This window comes from Euleptes europaea, chromosome 14, assembly GCF_029931775.1.
Source record: "Euleptes europaea isolate rEulEur1 chromosome 14, rEulEur1.hap1, whole genome shotgun sequence".
Classification (NCBI taxonomy): Eukaryota; Metazoa; Chordata; class Lepidosauria; order Squamata; family Sphaerodactylidae; genus Euleptes; species Euleptes europaea.
The window spans coordinates 32,874,261-32,891,823 of record NC_079325.1 but is presented as its reverse complement, the minus strand read 5'-3'; the positions used below and the strand labels follow the sequence as shown (position 1 = coordinate 32,891,823).

Sequence of the window (17,563 nt, the reverse complement as noted above, 5' to 3'; positions counted from 1 at the left end):
GCTTCAAGTCTAAATCTGAGTGCTTTATCGTTTTGTGGGTCCATCTACCAACACCCAAACTTTTGTCTGTGTCAATTCTCTCCTTGCAGAGCCTCCTACTTTGCAGGGTGAGTTTTACGCACTAATTTGGTATCAGCGGGCAGAGGCTGCCCTTATCCTCTGCCTGGGGCTAACTGATTGAATAAGGCCTGGTGGCAGCTTACCCGCTGAGCTCTGGAAAACTTCCTGTGCTCAGTGTTTTGGTTAGAAGTAACTTTGGGACCACCTTTACAGAGGACCGCCCAGCAGAAGCAGGGCGGCTTTCCTCTACACCTCCCCTCTCCAAACCCCACCCTCCACAGGCTCCACCCCCAAAATCTCCAGGTATTTCCCAACCTGGAGCTGGCAATTGTTGAATGTTTATTCAGTGCTTTACATTAGAAGTGAAGTTACAATCATTAGCATTGGGGAGGAGGGATAATACCATTTAGTCCAGAGTCTAAAATTATCCAACTGTACCACCATCAAGATAGTTATTAAAGATACAGATGGCTGTCCACTTTGGCATTCAGTCATCCTATTTCTATTAATATGACCTGATCCCAAAATTGAAAAAAAAATGCATCTAAGATGCCAGAGCTTTCCAAAAGGATTTCAAATTATCAGAAAAATCAAACATTATAATCTGCTCAAGTGGTACTTAATGATATACACATAAAAATAGCTAAACACAATACTTAGCCGCAGAGGCATGTTTTGAACACAGTAGTAATTTGCAGCTGCAAAAAGCATAGGCAGGGGTGATTTGGAGGCTTTCCAAAAAGAAGAACTTGAACTCTCTTTATGGAGGCTTTCCAAAAAGAACTTGAACTCTCTTTATAGAAAGAGGGAAGGAGCAGACACTGAAAAGGATTTTGTGTCTCTCTCAAAACCACTGATTCTCTCTCAGACTGCTCAGAGTTTAAACCATATTGATGCACAGAAGCCACTTCATGGTTTGAAATGGATTATAGAATCCATTCCACACTTACGGGAGGATTAGAATGCAGTTCTTCTAGGGCCAGCCACAGCATTCAGGAGCTCCACCCCTCCCAGATGCCTCTTAGAAAGCAAGAACGCACCTTCTGCTGCACAAAGTCCAAAATATTTTTGAAGTCCAAGTCATCGTAATAGTGCCTTATTCCATCTTGAACACTGGCATGGAAGACTGCGTTCATCTGGAAAGGAACAGAATTTCACACGTACAAATTACTCTTCAATAACAGAAACCAAGTCAACAAAGTCAACCCGCTCCCCCAACACCTTTGCAAGACTGGGGGACCTTTGTCTTCATAACAATCCCCAATTTTGTGCTGTCAAAAATCAGATGCTAAAAACGCCCACTCAGTAGTGCCTTTCAAAAGGTTAAAGTTTGAAATAATCACAGACAATTTAATTCAGAGCTTTGTTTTTCTAGATTTTTAAAAGAGATATGGGGGGATAATATTTGAACTAATACAGAAACACAGTTGTGGGATTGGAAGACTCTGCTTCCTAATCTGCTTTCTTCAGAGGCAAACACTCTATGAACGGTTGGCATCATTGGCACACTGGCCCAGCTTCAGAGTTGCAAGCAGGGAGGACAGGAAATTGTAACCAGCCCAAGGACACGCCAAGTTGAGCAGCCTGCAGTGCTGTAGGACAGCACTGCAAGGACCACTGAGCTCAGATCTGGTTGCCAAGTACATCAGCCCACCCATTGTCTCTGGAGCCAGCATTGAGAGCCAGCGTGGTATAGTGGTTAACAGCGGTGGTTTGGAGCGGTGGACTCTAATCAGGAGAACCGGGCTTGATTCTCCACTCCTCCGCATGAGAGGTGGACTCCAATCTGGTGAACCAGGTTGGTTTCCCCACTCCTGCACTGGGTGACCTTGGGCTAGTCACAGCTCTCTTAGAGCTCTCTCAGCCTCACCTACCTCACAGGGTGTCTGTTGTGGGGAGGGGGAGGGAAGGTGATTGTAAGCCGGTTTGATTCTTCCTTAAGTGGTAGAGAAAGTCAGCATATAAAAACCCACTCTTTTTCTTCTTGGAGACAGTGTGGGAAGACACATCTAACAAACTGACAGTGTTCACTGTTTCTGTTGAAGGAGGTGAGCCAAGTGACATCTTCAGTGCTGGTGGAGCTGTCTCATGCTAGGCTCTGCTTGTTCCCAGCTGCCAGAGCAGTGGCCTACCCATCAGGAACTTTCCTGGTACCTTAAATGGCCATTCTGCCCTGATTGCAAACCTCAAGCGACACAATGAAAGAGTTCCTGTCCTGATTGCTCCTAGGGATGCAGAAGCTCCAGCAAAAGTCTAAAGCCCAACAGTGTTTATAGCCCAAGAATGGCCTTTATGCCCACTAGGGTTTCAGGTGAAGTTGTGAGGAAGTTCAGAGGGGTTCTCTGGCTTGAAACCATACACTTGTCAGGTATCCTTTGGCCTTCTCCACTGGGACCTCTAAGGGGGCTAGGGAGAGAGATTCACCCCAGACTTTTATCAGCTTTTATTCTAAACCTGGTTGAGAAGTGTTTTTCTTTCATTGAGGAATTCACGAGAGAGGCTACTGAAGGCATCTGGAGCTATTCACACCAAGGACTGTCATTCTTCATCACTCATCAATCCCTATAAACTTTAGTGGTGGGAATTTTCCATTAGCCGACTTTCGCTACATAGATGCAATCCTGCGGAAGTCAGCTACGGTAACTGAAAATTCGCACCATTAAAGTCTATGGGGATTTTCTTGCAAAGTTCCTGGGGGGCATTTTTGGGGGCAGAGGTCCCAAATTTTCAGGGTAGCTTTCAGGGACTCTCCTTGCACGAACCCCAAAGTTTGGTAAAGATTGGGCCAGGGGGTCCAGTGTTATGGGATCTGGAGTGGTCGTCCCCTCCCTCCTCCATAGATAAGCATTAGCCGATTAGAGAACAGAGAATCTCTTACCTTCCAATGCTTGTGTATGGAAGCAGGAGGGGGCAACCTCTTCCAGACCCCATAACTTCGGATTATCCAAAATATCTTTTTTTGGCTTATTTTCGCTTTGAGTTTATCAATATGCACAGCCCTACTCCCCACTGGTCACTGGGGGCCCTCAAGTGCAAGGCCCAGGGCAATTGCCCAGGCTGCCCCATTGGATGGATGGAACCTGAGCGCATGCAAAGCTGGTGCTCAGCCACTGAGCTCTGTCCCTTCTCCATCTTGTTTTGTGATAATGGCATCTTTTAAAGTACAGAAGCAATGGAAACATTCAATATATCCCCCAATTTTTAAAAAAAGATATGCAAATTGAGAAGCAAAATTGCAAGTGGAAAAGGCCGCTTTGTATGAGGACTTAACACTGCTTTTTAATTTTTAAGCAGGTGCTTTTGATCATTTAATTATGCCCGTGTCTTCGGTTGATGAAAAAGAGGGCGGGGGGAGGAAAGATGGGTGCAATCAAATGCCTCCCCCCTACAATTCCTAGAGCACATATCCTCAGGGTTACTTTGACACATTGGATGCTTCAAACTAAGCTGTAATTGAATATAAAATGGGTTGAACAGATGCTTCAGAAGGTTCCTGCTCCCCTCAAGGCTGAACCTCTCCTGCCGGATAGGGGAGGCCCTCCTCCCCGAGACATCTGCGGTTTGTCTCCTGAAAAAGTCCACCAGGCACAAACAAAGGGAAATATTAATGAAGGAAACTGGTTTGTTTTGTTTCTCCCCCTCTTTTTTAAAAACAAATTTATTTTGCCTAATTAATTCTGACATGAAAATTATAGAGGCCAAAGCCCAAGAATAACAATGAACAAAAGCAGAGAAATCTTGGGAAAACAGGGAAGACAGAGAAAGTGAAGTAACATTAAGGGGAAAATATGAAAAATGTGTGTGTGTGTGTGTGTAAGAAATTTCTTTAAGAAACTTCTGGTGTTGAAGTTCATTAAACCATCCATCTCTAGCACACCCAGGAACAGACTGCCAGAGAATTTGTTCTGATTTAACAAAAAATTGTTATCATTCACTTAAAGCAATTACATCTCACCTTCTATTTTGTGCATTTTGTGGCTCTTTAACCTTCCTGTAATTTTTCTTTCTAGTCCATGAAATGTGATGCAAGAATAAAAATGTGTTAGCATCTAAGGTGTCCAAGATTTTTTTTAAAACCCAACACAGTTATAAAACATAAAAAACATAAAAAAGATAAATCACAGTGGTTTGACAGGTGACAGCTCTGTCCCTACTGTAACAAAAGTTTGGCTTTTAGCAGGGCACCAACAACAGCAGCAATTTCCCTGGGATGTGTTCTGGCCTAACTTAAGTTACCAGGCCCAGCAGGCAACCAGTGGGAGACATGGAGGGATAGCCATCAACAACAGAATGATGTCACTATTGAGAAAATTCAGAAGTGATGTCACACCTCTCTAGGAATAGCCAAAAACTCGATGGTTTTACCATAGAGAGAGCCAGTGTGGTGTAGTGGTTAAGGTTTCAGACTGTGACCTGGGAAACCCAGGTTCAAATCCCTGCTTGTGCCATGGAAGCTTACTGGGTGACCTTGGACCAGTCACATACTCTCAGCCCTGACCTTGGCTAGTATTTAGATGGGAGACCTCCAAGGAAAACCAGGGTTGTGACACGGAGGCGGACAATGGCAAACCACCCCCTAATGTCTCTTGCCTTGAACATCCTACAGGATCACCATAAATCAGTTGTGACTTGACGGCAAAAAGTCCCCATAGAGTTTTCAGAGATTCCTACAGAGAAATGGGTTTACCGCAGAGTTTCTGGCAATTCTTAGAGAGGCAAGATGTCATTAAAAAAAACTTTCTTCCACTGACTACTGGAGTGCCAGTGGGCAAGGGCCACTGGAGCAAATGTACCCAATACTACCACGAGACAGTTACAAACTGCTGGACCATAAGCTAGGAGCATTTTTAGCATTTCCCCAAAATTTTCCAATTTTTCCAATAAATAAAATTGTAAAAGACCTCAGACGTTCATATGATATATTTTGAATGAGCAAAATTGTGTCTTTAAAAAATCCAAAACAAAAACAAAACATTTCAGAGGGATTTTTTTTTACACTGATCCAAAAAAAAAGTTATTGAAAAAATTGAAAAAAGGTTTCTCAGATTTTCATGCTATATGTTCTCAATGAGTCCAACTTGACCTTTAAAAGAATTTCACTCATTTTAAAGGAAACCAAAATTTCATAGGAGGGTTTTCTCCCAAAAAGCTCCCAAAATTTCCATTGGAGAAACTGGGGGGAAAAACACTAAAAAAGGAATTCAACCCCCCCCAATGTATCCAGTTTTTCTAAATTAAGAGTTCCTAGCCCTGGGTTGTCCACTGACTGTTTAGAGGGCTTCGAGAAAGAAAGGGACTCTTCCTTCTAAGTGTCTAGTATCATTCTTCAGCTCTTGAGGCCGCCTGACATTGCCTGACCCCTTGGCCTCAAGATTTCTTTTGCCTTGACTCATAGGAGTGGGTAGTGACAGTGAAGCATCTATTTGACCAACATGCGCAAGAATGGCTCCTCACATACTCTGGGGTTGCTAACCTCTAGGTGGGCCTGGAGATCTCACAGAATTAGAATGGATCTCCAGAGCTCAATTCCTCTTTAGAAATTGGCTATTTTGTAGAGTAGACTCTCTATGGCATTATATCCTGCTGAGGTAACTTCCCAAACTCTACCTTCCTCAGGCTCCACCCCCAAATCTCCAGGAATTTCCCAACCCGGATTTGGCAGTTCTGTGTCTTCACATGGTCTAAGTCTTTTATGGACTGCTACTGGCTCATGCAACCTTATCCCTCCTCCTGAACTGTTGTCAACCCTCAGGAAGAAAGGTATACACGTGTAATCAGAATTAACCTGGCATTTACAGTTAAGAATGCAATTATGTAAACAAAATTGTTGGTTTGTTTTGCATTATTTAATTCTCTTAAAGAGCTGGCACTGGGTTAAATTACTGAGATTCAAATGCCAAATCCCCCAAGTTGAAACGGGAAAGATGACACTTCCATTGTTATAAGATTTCAATTTAATGAGAGAATTAAGAAGTGTTGCTTTTTAAAATGTCATGTCCATTTCTGCTTTACATAATGACTCATTTTTTTAGGGGAAACTCCTTACTGCATGCCTAGGGAAAGAAGTCATTATTGCTATGTTATGTGAACAGCCCAACTGTAGACCCTTCTGTGATCAAGTATAAAATACTTACAAAATCCAGAAAGGTGTAAAGAAAAAACAGAAAACTAGAGGAGGGAGAAACCTCTGTTAGAAGAAGATAAAAAAGGTGCACAGCACCAGAGGTTGCAAGACATTTATTGTAGCTACTACAAGAACATACAAAATAGCTGTAATAAAGGTTCATGGATATTGCAAGACATGTATTGCAGTACACATATAATGAAAATAAGGAATATTTATGCCTTAGGAGGATTATAGCAGATAACTGGACAGATAATGCACTCTTACATCTTTGGATACCCCATACTGCTTTCACCTATTATGGACAGAACTTGAAAGTTCCCCTAGGAATGGACTTCTTCCATTGTTGTTCCAATCTATAGAAAGGTGGTGGTGGGGTACGGAAAGATACATCTAACTATAGGCCAATACACCAACTTGATAGGCTTGCCAGGCCCCTTAGCTCCACCAGCGGGAGCTTTCTGGGTAGGGCTGCCAGGTCCCTCTTCGCCACCGGCAGGAGATTTTTGGGGCGGAGCCTGAGGAGGGCGGGGTTTGCCAAAGCGGCCATTTTTCTCCAGGTGAACTGATCTCTATCGGCTGGAGATCAGTTGAATTAGCAGGAGATCTCCTGCTACTACCTGGCAGTTGGCAACCCTATTTCTGGGGTCGTGGCTGTAGCGTGCAGTGCGAGCGCCTGGTGCGGTGTGCGCACCTAGCACTACACCCACATCACTTCCAGCTTTTGTTCATGCAGTTCCCAGGATCCCCACCATAGCCTTCTTTATGGTCAAAGGGGAAACCTCCTTCCTTCCCTCCATTGAAAAGTTAGTTGCATCCAACCCACAACAGTCATCCCTGACATTTTGGATTAAGGTGCGAAGCCAACCCGCTCTACCTTTCTCCACGTTCCAGCTGCATAAAGCTAGGAGAGGCAGCCAGGAGACTGCAGGGGCACTTTTTCTGAGTTATGCAAATGTATAGCAAAGGCGATTAAAAAAAACTATTTTAGTTTATAAACAATGCCAACTCTAAAACAGTGCCAACAATATCTTTATAGATTAGAACAGTATACACAGTTTAAATATGGGGTACTTCACCTCCTTCCTAACAATCAGATCAATTGACCCCGCCACCTCACCCTACTGCTCATCCAAGTTTATGCTGCTAATATGATTTATTGGTCACATCCTCCAGCATTAGATTTTCAGACTGGCAGATATCTTATATTTATTCATCAATATTCCTGTGGGCTACTTTCTTTGGACCTTAAAGAAATGCAGCCACAAGAGATGGAAGCCTGTACCCTCCCCTTTCAGATAAGGGTTGGAATTCTTCAACAGACTTGCAAATTTCTATGCATTTCTGACCATACAACAGTAGTTCCTGCACCTTAGCAGATGCTAACATTAGTATCTCAGACATTTATTAATAATTCCTCTGAGTTTCCTAATTTCATAGGGCAGAGATAAATTTCAGACTGAATGACAAGAGGTGGTGGTGAGAAGTTATTTCAGAGGGCTGATTACTCTGGGCCCAGCTCTAAAGTTGGCATGACACCTGATATTCCTGGGGTAATCGTCTCTCCAGCCAGTCTTTCAGATCCACAGCCTGCAACCAGGCTGGTCTCTAGCCTCTGAAATGGGCTAAAATACGCATAGAAATTTCTCTCAAGAAGCAAAGGATGACTTACCTGTTTCTCAAAGATTATTTCGACAAGCAGCAGCAGCAATTCTGTGATGAAGATCGCCAAGAGGACCCAGAAGAACTGTGCAGAAAAGACAGGAAGAGAGGAGGGAAAGGAGAGATTGGGATTGTGTCTCATCACATGGATACAGAAATCATGAATAAATAAGTTTGCAACTAATTATGCATTCTCTGGCTTTGTTCATACACAATGACAAGAGTGACAATCTCTCTCTGAAATACAAACTAGCCACAGACAGATGTACAGCCTGATCTCTTTGCTCTCCCACTGCAAGGTAAACAGAAGAAACAGCAGGACCCTACCAAATTCTTGAGCTGGGGTACATCATCATTAGATAGGCCTGTATGTATGCACAATTGAGAATGTTGACTTTTTTCTCTTTGACTAACAGATTCCCCCCACACACCCACAACATCTTGCAAATTGCATTAGGGTGGGGCTGCGGTTTGAGAATATACAACTATACCCACCCACCCCGTACATAAAACTAGTTTCACAGTTCTTTGGGTCCCATCCATTTGTGATATAATGTGGCACCAGCAATGTACAGGGTGTTCTAAAATGGTGGACTTCAACCTTCCCAGAGCCAAGATCCACTGGGCTGCAAGTGCATGACAACAGCAGAGTCATGTGACAGGAATAGGAGCAGCCAATGTCAAGGCTGACATTTAATTTCTTCATTAAAGAAGAAAGACAGCCAAAGGTGGGAGGGGGGATTTGGAGTGGGTGTGGTTAAAGGAAGGGATGAAGCTACAAGAATGAGGCAAACTATACTTGTATGATTCAAGAGCAGAAACTGTGGAAGTGTGCTGCAAGCAAAATAATGAAGATTCTTGTGGGACTTAACCAATTTAGCATGTCAAAAGCCTTTGTGAGCCAGGGCCCACTCTGGCATCTGATGATGTTGAGTTGGATGAAATGGGGCCTGGCTCATAAAAGCTGCATTAGTGTTCAATGTGCTGTGAACCCTTCCAAGAGAGTCTTCTTCCCACTTATAGCACAAGAACATAAGAAGAGCCATGCTGGATCAGACCAAAGACCCATCAAATCCAGCATTCTGTTCACACAGTTGCTGGCCAGCCGCCTCTAGGAAGCTCACAAGCATAGCCTTGCCTCTCCTCTCACCTGAGACAGATGATTTAACCTCCCTCAGACAATGTGGGCATCTGCACAAGCCCAGACTTGGAATGCAGTCAGAGCCAAATTCAGTTATGAGGTTAATGTAAGTCTCTCTTACAACTCCAATTCTCACCTTGCTGTGGAATTAAAGGAGAGAAAACTTAAAAATAAAACCATGAAACCAGAGCACTGAAGGGCTAAATACTGCTTTTGCCCCGCATTACCTTTCTCAGGCAGGTACTTAATCACAAACTGAAATCCAGCGCTAATTATTAGTGTGGCCCCCTTGAGAAGAACAAAGAATGGAAGATTGAAATAACTCTTGTTTAGGTAAAAATCACAACTATAATCTGACTCCAGGTGCCTCTTGCACTTGGTTGGGAAGGAAACCAAGGTTTACATATGGAAGGGCAGCCCCAGGTAGAGTCACTCTCTTCCCTCCCATCTCCCTTCCCTTTCTGGAGGTAATCGGGTGCAATTATGCACCCCAAGGTTTTCACAAACAATGGATTGAAACCATGGTTTGAAGTCAATTTGCAATACATTATTATGAGGGAAACTGGTAGGGGTGTTAGCTTTTGGTTGGGAAATACCTGGAGATTTTGGCAGTGAAGCCTGGAAAGGGTAGGGTTTAGGGAAGTGAGGGACCTCAGCAGGGTATAATGCCATAGAGTCTACCCTTCAAAGCAGGCATTTTCTCCAGGGGAATTGATCTTGGTTGTCTGGAGGTCAATTGTAATAGCAGGAAATCTCCTGGTGCCACCTGGAGGTTGGCAACCCTAGAACCTGGCCTGCGCAAAACTGGAATTTGCAGTCATGCATGTGTAACGTGAAGAAATGGTTATGGCCAGGAAGGGAAAGATGTGGATGAAGGGAACATGTGTTCATAAGGCTGGAGGATTCCAGAAGGGGAGCTGCATTAGTATGTTGTAGCAAAAGCAAAAAGAGTTGCACCTTCAAGACTAAGAGGGTTTGGTTTTTTTTTTGTTTTTGTTTTTTGGTGGCATCAGCTTTTATGGACAACAACCCACTTTGTGGGATGCATGAAGTATGCCTCAGGTGTCACATCAATGTCTGTTTCTTTAGCTGCTGAAGCTTCCTTCTCCCAACTGCTGGCTCTTGCTCCCCCTTCCCACCATTTCTAGTTTTGGCTCTCCTCCTCACCTCTTAGTTACCACCAGGTTTTTGCTTGTGATTTAGGTTGTTACAGCCCAAAAATCCTACCCGAAACCTATCATTTCGCTGTTATGTCAATTGCATGTGCAGACATCACAATTAAGGCTTCCCCCAATTTAGTCTCCCCCCCCCAAAAAAAGGCAGATTTTGCTGCAAATCTGGGAACTAAGGTTGCCATACCCCCTCCAGGGGCAGGGGATCCCCTGCTTTGGGCCCCCTCCCCCAGCGCTGTTCAGCTGGCTGGCAGGGGACTTACCAGCAGTGAACTGAGGCCTAGCCCCCATGCAATCAGTGGTGTGTCAATATCACTTCCAGCACTCACTGGAAGTGACATCATCACGTCGCTGGTGATATGGGGATGCTCTGGTATTTGGGCAAAAACTCTATGGTAAAAACGGCTTCTGCCATAGAGTTTTTGCCGAAATAGAAGAAAAATAAGAGTTGGTTTTTATACCCTGCTTTACCTTTAAGGAATCTCAAAGCGGCTTACAATCACCTTCTCTTCCCCTCCCCATAAGAGACATATTGTGAGGTAGGTGGGACAGAAAGAGTTCAGAGAGAGCTGTGACTAGCCCAAGGTCACCCAGCAGGCTTCATGTGGAGGAGTGGAGAATCAAACCCGATTCTCCAGATTAGAGTCCGCTGCCCTTAACCACTACACGGTGCTGGCTGTCAGACTGTCCCCACGGCGATGACATGGTGACGTCACTTCTGGTGAATGCTGGAAGTCACGTGAACACATTGCTGACAATGTGGGGGCTAGGCCTCAATTTGCCAATGGTAATTCCCCCATCCCCACCCCTACTGGGACTCCATTGGGTTTGTAAAACCTTATATTACTGTCAGGGTGCTGGAACTGACAAGAGCTAGCCTTCCACTATTGGATATAGTTTGATATACACACACAGAGCTGCCAACTGAGGTCACACATGCATCTGATGAATTTGGCTCTAGTCTACAAATGCTTCTGCCACAATAAATCTCCTGATCTTTAAGATGCCACAAAACTCCTTTTTATTCCTAAGACTGACCTATAATTTGCAAAGCATGGTTGGCAGGGCACCTGCATATTGTCTGTCCCAGCTACACTCAAAGAATCACCAAGTGTTCACACAGCCTCTTCTAACAAGATTGTTAGATAATATCTTCAATTAGTCCAAAGGGCCCAATTCAGTGGAGCTTCTCAGTGGATTAATGTACCCCAAGTGCCTGACAATTACATCGCTTTATAAGGAAAGAAAAGACATTTTGCTAAAGTTCAAAATGGACAAGATAGTTAATAAAGGATCCAGCTACCAATTAATCAAACTCACAGTAGAAATAAATCCTTCATTCTTTATTCAATTAACCACCCACCCGTCAGCCATCCTTAAGAACTTCCTCAGTCCCACACCACAATAAATCACGCTCCATTCCAGATCTACAATTAATCCTGCCTTCCAAACCACCCAAAGGGAATGTTTAACTGCTTGTGCTTGGTTTCACTAATTCATGAACGTTCACCAGAAACAATACAATGAGGGTGGGAAACTTAGCAGAGTTGACACTAAAGAAAAAATGCTGAGATGGATTTAGAGGTTTCATTTAAAAAACAAACAAACTAGTTTCAATCACTTTTACTAAAATATAGCAAACAAATATTTAAGACTACATTTTAGTAGTAATTCAGAAAGTGTAAATTGTAGTTTGGCTTCTTTTCAAGTAATCAGTAACCTTTAGTAAGTAGGGGTGTGCACCATTTTCCGAACTCTATGTTTAGCTCTGCGCTGCCTGCCGCCTCTGGGACCAAGACGGAGACGGGGATCCCTCCCATTTTTAAAAAAAGGGCAGCAGGGCCGAAGTGGCCCGAACAATGCCGAAAAAAATTGGCATTATTCAGGATCCACTTTTCAGCTCCCTTAAATTGCCTCCAAACTCCAAGTGGGTTTTGGAGCCGAGCCCAGCAATCAGCTCTGTGCTGCCTGCCGTCTCCAAGATCCATGTGGAGTTTGGAGGCAGTTGGAACTTTTCAGGTTTGGATTTAATAGACCCCCCAAAAATTAAAATATCCAAAAAACAAACAAACAAACAAACAAACAAACAAACCACCCGCCCCTCAAACTGGTATGGGGATTCAGCTTTTTCAGCTTTTCCTAAAATTTCCAAGTCTATTAAATCCAAACCCGAAAAATACCGAAAAAATTGCTGCGCACCCCTAGGGAACACTGTTGCAAACAGGCTGTTAGCCTAAAGCAGGGGGTGGGGAACCTTTTTTCTGCCAAGGGCCATTTGGATATTTATAACATCATTCGCAGGCCATACAAAATTATCAACTTAAAAATTAGCCTGCTATATTTGGTCAAACATTTAGCCAAGAGGCATGACCGGAGACGGCTCTGAGTGTCTGCCACATAGAGCGACTCGCTTTTGAGCTCTGCTGTCCCCAGCTGGGCCCAAGAGATTCAGGCAGGGCAGCATCCTTCTGAGCTAGAGATCTGCCAGGACCCATGAAGAGCCAGACCAAATGATTTCGTGGGCCTTTTATGGCCCCCGGGCCTGAGGTTCCCCACCCCTGGCCTAAAGGGATGCTTACTTCAGTCCAGAAGGGTTCTTCTAATATTTTTATCTTTGGTTAATTATCATGTGAAGACCTGGTGTGTTCTAAGTGGCCATTAATAATTCATTCATATGAAAAATATGAACAATAAATAAATAATACACTCTTGGACACAAGTGCTGTAGGCCTGAGGCCTACAGAAAAGTGAGCCTTTGTATTGGTTTTCAATGAGGTCACGGTAAGTATTTCCCCAGGAGAAAATGGCAACTTTGGAAGGTAAACTCTATGGCATCACATCCCTAATGATTTCATCCCCAAACCTCCAGGAATTTCCCAATCTGGAGTTGGCAACCCTAGTTACGAATGATGACGACTGTTTCTTCCAATGTATTAATTTAAATATATTTATACACTGCTTTCTCCCAAGTGATCCAAAGTGGCTTACATTAAAAACACAAATATTATCAAACAAACCACCAGCAAAGGAAAAAATAATTCAGTTCATTCCAAGGCTGCTTGAGGAGACATTCAGTGGGCCCACTGAAAGCCGTGGGCAGCAAACCACAGGCCAAGAGTCCTTTGACTGGCACCAAAAGGTTTGTGCCTTTGGCAACACCCAGGCTTTTATATACCTGAAAAAGGAAATCAGACAAATGCTCTGCCTTGATCTTCTACAGTGGGCGGCCATGTTCCCACAATCCCCCCCTCTCTGGTAAAAGAACCTCTGGCTGTGCCCAGGCTTTTAATACTGGACCCACATGATTATTCTAACCTGAACACTTCTACATTGACACAGAAGAAGGTGCCCTAAGTGACCAGACCTAGGGAAGCTACAGCCCCCTTCATATGACCCACAGCCTCTTCCCCATGACGCAATCCCCCACCAAGTGGGTTTGTAATTGAAGCAAACATGGGAAAGACCTCAAGGGAAAGCCACAGCCACAAGTGACAAAACACACCATATATGGCTCCCCCACCCGTTGAGAAGTACTCACATTGTCTCCCAGGCATGTGTAATAAAACTAGCTTCAGAAATCTGGGTCCTGCCAAGGCAACTGAAAGCAGAGACTTAAAAAACAGCACATGATTTTGCTGGAACAGGATCCCAGTGAAAAGAATAAACAGCCCTCTGTGAGAACAAAAGAGCCTTAAATCACAGAGCAAAGAAGAAAATCCACTGTTATAGTATGAAAGAAACCTCTTTGCATAATCAGTACACCAGGAGAGAGGCACAAACACCTGCATTTCTTGTACTGAACCAGCATGGTGTAGTGGCTAACAGCAGTGGTTTGGAGCAGTGGACTCTGATCTGGAGAACCGGGTTTGATTCTCCACTCCTCCACATGTGGCAGAGGCTAATCTGGTGAACTGGATTTGTTTCCCCTCTCCTATACATGACGCCTGCTCATCATTTCTTGCTCTTTACCACTGATAAAAGGGAACTGTAGCCTAGAAGTTTCCATTTTCGTTTATTTTGCATTGCAGTGTTCCACTTTCTCCCTTTTATTAGAATCCAAAATTCTCAAACAGCATGCAAGCTTTCAAGTCTTTATCTGTAGACCTGGGGCCTTTCCATCATGAGCACAAACAAACTTGTTCCCTCCTCCCTCTGGTTTATTGAATAGCTAGGCAGGTAAAGAGTTCTGAAGAATTCAGCAACTTGCATGCTGCTTGGGGATATTTTAGTTGATCTTAATAAATGGCGTTATGCAATTTTGGAATTTTTCTCTGGATTGCCAGCCTCCAGGTGGTGGCTGGAGATCTGGAATTACAACTTATCTCCAGGCATTAGAAAAAATGGTTGCTTTGGAAGATGGATTTGTAATAGCGGGAGATTTCTAGCCACTACCTGGAGGTTTTCAACCCTATTCTAGACAGCTCAGTTTTTTCCCCATTGTATGATGCAGAGCTTGTGACTGATGAGGAAGGAACTGAAGAGGAGGGGGAATCTTGCTAGCAGTTGTGACATTTTAAACATAACACTTTTGCTAAAATAGCAAAGAAAACATATCAGGAAATTATTCTCACGCAAATGATCAGAGAGGCTTTTTTCTCTCTCAGAGAAGCTCATATATATATAGAAAGTTCCATTTTTGAAAGGTAATTTTACCAAGCTATTTACTCTTCCCCAGCAAAGGCCCTTCAGACTTGCTTTGAGCAAACAACCTGACAGCAATATTTCCAGTGTACAGATAAAACAGTGAGGAGCGAGAGCGCTGAGCAGACGAGCGGTCTTTGGTGTCTCTACAGAGCTCTTCCTGTTTTATCATCTGCCTGTTAATTGGCTTGTCTGTCTGGCGCTCTATCCAAAGACAATATTTTATTTAGAAAAATCACTATGGTTTATTTATGAGGCAGTAAGTCTTGCCCCAATACCAACCCAGAAAAAGAGAGTGGAGCAAACACCACATTGTTCAGATCATTTTGGATCAACTCAGCCTCAACTAATGACAGGGTAGCTCAAATTCTGCCGTGTCCCTGCTCCCCAAATGATTTTCTCTCTGCCACTGCTTGACATTTGCAACCTCAGGTTTTGATGAATGATCAGAGAGGTTCCCTTCCGGTGTATAAGCCTCTCTGAAGTGAAGAGCAGGGCTGTTTCCATATGGCAACGATTCTCCACAAAGCTCTCATTGCTGCTGCAAATTCAGAGGCATCTGCAGTGGCAATGGAGCGTGTGCTTGGCAGTTGTTCCTGTGCTTCCCATGTTTCTGCTCTCTCCAGCTGCCACCATCATCCCCGCTCCATCAGAGGGCTTTTCCTTTCCCTAGATTTAATAGCCACTGGCTATCCATCAAGAAGAGGGCTTTTTTAAAAAAATGGCAGTTGCTATATAGGTGTAGCTGAATAACATTATATAATGATATATTGCCAAGATGTAAATCTATTGGTTCCTCTGAATTCCCAGCTTTCATTTTTAAGTCTCTAACCTTTTTGTTGTGGAGTTTTAAGGCGAAATGCAAACCCCCTTATATTTCTGCAATGAAAGGGGCAGATCATGGCAGTAGATGGTTATAATGTTACTGCACTAAAGTGATCCAGCATTGCCAGTTTTTAAAACAACCTCCCAAAAGCCAACTTGTGGTAGTAGGGAGCTATTGGAGAGGGGGGCTGAGGGAAGGAAAATATTGCTGATGCAGACAGGACTTTTAAAACAATCACCTTCTTATCCACAGAGGATGCAAAGGCGCTTGAGATCAATCTTTTAAAAAAAGATTGTACCAAATTAGCTTTCGGAAACTTCACATCAAAGCAGGGGAAAACCGCATGGGAGGTTTTGCCTTGGATTTCCCACTCTCTAGATGCACATTTTCCCCATCCAAATTCTCACAACTCAGTAAGACCCCATGCCGAGTTTTGAAAACTCGGATTGGGAAAATGTGCATCTAGAGTGCGGCAAATCCAAGGCAAAACCTCCAATGCACAAATGGCCTAGAGGATAACATCAAGTGGATGCTCAAACAAGCAAACCCCAAAACAAACCCTGCTCCAGTTTGGATGCCAAACTGAAAAAAAAAATCTTTTGTGCAGAAGTGACCTAGGAACACAAGGAAGACATACAAGTTTGGATTCAAAACAGAAATATCGCCCATCCAAAAAGTCAGAAGCAAATTGGACAATCTTCTATGGGTCCCACAATTCTACGAGTCAGTCTGGTCTATTCAGCGGTCCACTTCTTCCCCCAATCTGCTTTGCTGACATAGATGGAAAAGATGCCGCTGGAAAGTTGAGAGACAGGAATATTTGCGTTCGGGGAAGCTGTAACTTTTCAGTTGTGAAATGACCCTTTCATGGGAACCACATGATTTGCGTGCTTTAGGGGCAATATGATTTTCACCGAACTACAGTAAGGCACCTCCAGGAAGTCTGCCAAAGTGAGCCTTTTCATTCCAAATCTGTTTGGCATTGAGGGAAAAGAACAGACAAAAACAAGGTGCTAAAAACAAGCATTTTTGGCTTTGATGTTCAGTTTAACCATGTTCTCTGGATACCTATAATGAATGAGCATTAATATTTCAATAGGATTCATTCAAAAATTGGCATGCCCTTGTTCATCTCATGCATATGCTTGCATAATATTGGTTTAAGTAAATCAAATGCACGACACTGAAAAACTGAAATGCTCACTGTGGCAATCTTTGCTGGTTAGCCACAGAACACATTATTATAAAGGACATGATAAATTTCTTTGTGTCACTCACAAGATTTCCCTTCCCTGTACCCCATAACAATGGGGAACACAGGCAGGATGGTGCTGCTGCACTCGTCTTGTTTGTGGCTTCCTAGAGGCACCTGGTTGGCCACTGTGTGAACAGACTGCTGGACTTGATGGGCCTCGGTCTGATCCAGCAGGGCCTTTCTTATGTTCTTATGTTCTTAATGACAAAAGGGAAACATACCTATAATAAATTCATGTATGAGGTTTTGCCAAAAGACAATGCATTTCATATTAGCCAAGCATGCTATATTTGGGGTCTGTCAGTGGTGAAATCACTCCCTTCTAGCAGATACGGTAATTCACCTCTTCTTGCGTGGCCATGCTATTGATAACCAGTGTCAAATGTTGGCGAAATATGTGTATGGGAGAGAGCAGGAAGATGAATTGTGCTTGCCCTCAGGGCTACCAATTCTGTCAGCAGCTCTGAGTGTATATCTTATTGGATCTTATAGTTCAATGGTGGAGTGTAGGCTCTGCATGCAAAAAGTCCCAAGTTTAATGCCTCAGGTGGCCTTAGAGTGCTGCTGGTGATTGGAGGAGACAGTCCCGGGGAGTGATCAGCAAACTCTCCATGGCTCAAATCATAAGAAGAAGAGTTGGTTTTTAATACCCTGATTTTCTCTACCTTTTAAAGGAGACTCA

General features: G+C 43.5%; 1 protein-coding gene across 1 annotated transcript in view; it reads right to left on the bottom strand.

Moving 5' to 3' along the window:
* LOC130487203 (tetraspanin-15-like) overlaps positions 1-17,563 on the bottom strand; it is a 123,867-nt gene that overhangs the window by 57,578 nt on the left and 48,726 nt on the right. Inside the window, exons 3-4 of the mRNA XM_056860648.1 lie at positions 7,857-7,931; positions 1,101-1,196 (exon numbers count right to left, since the gene is read on the bottom strand). Coding sequence (XP_056716626.1) covers positions 1,101-1,196; positions 7,857-7,931 — 171 coding nt within the window. The remainder of the gene's footprint in view (positions 1-1,100; positions 1,197-7,856; positions 7,932-17,563) is intronic.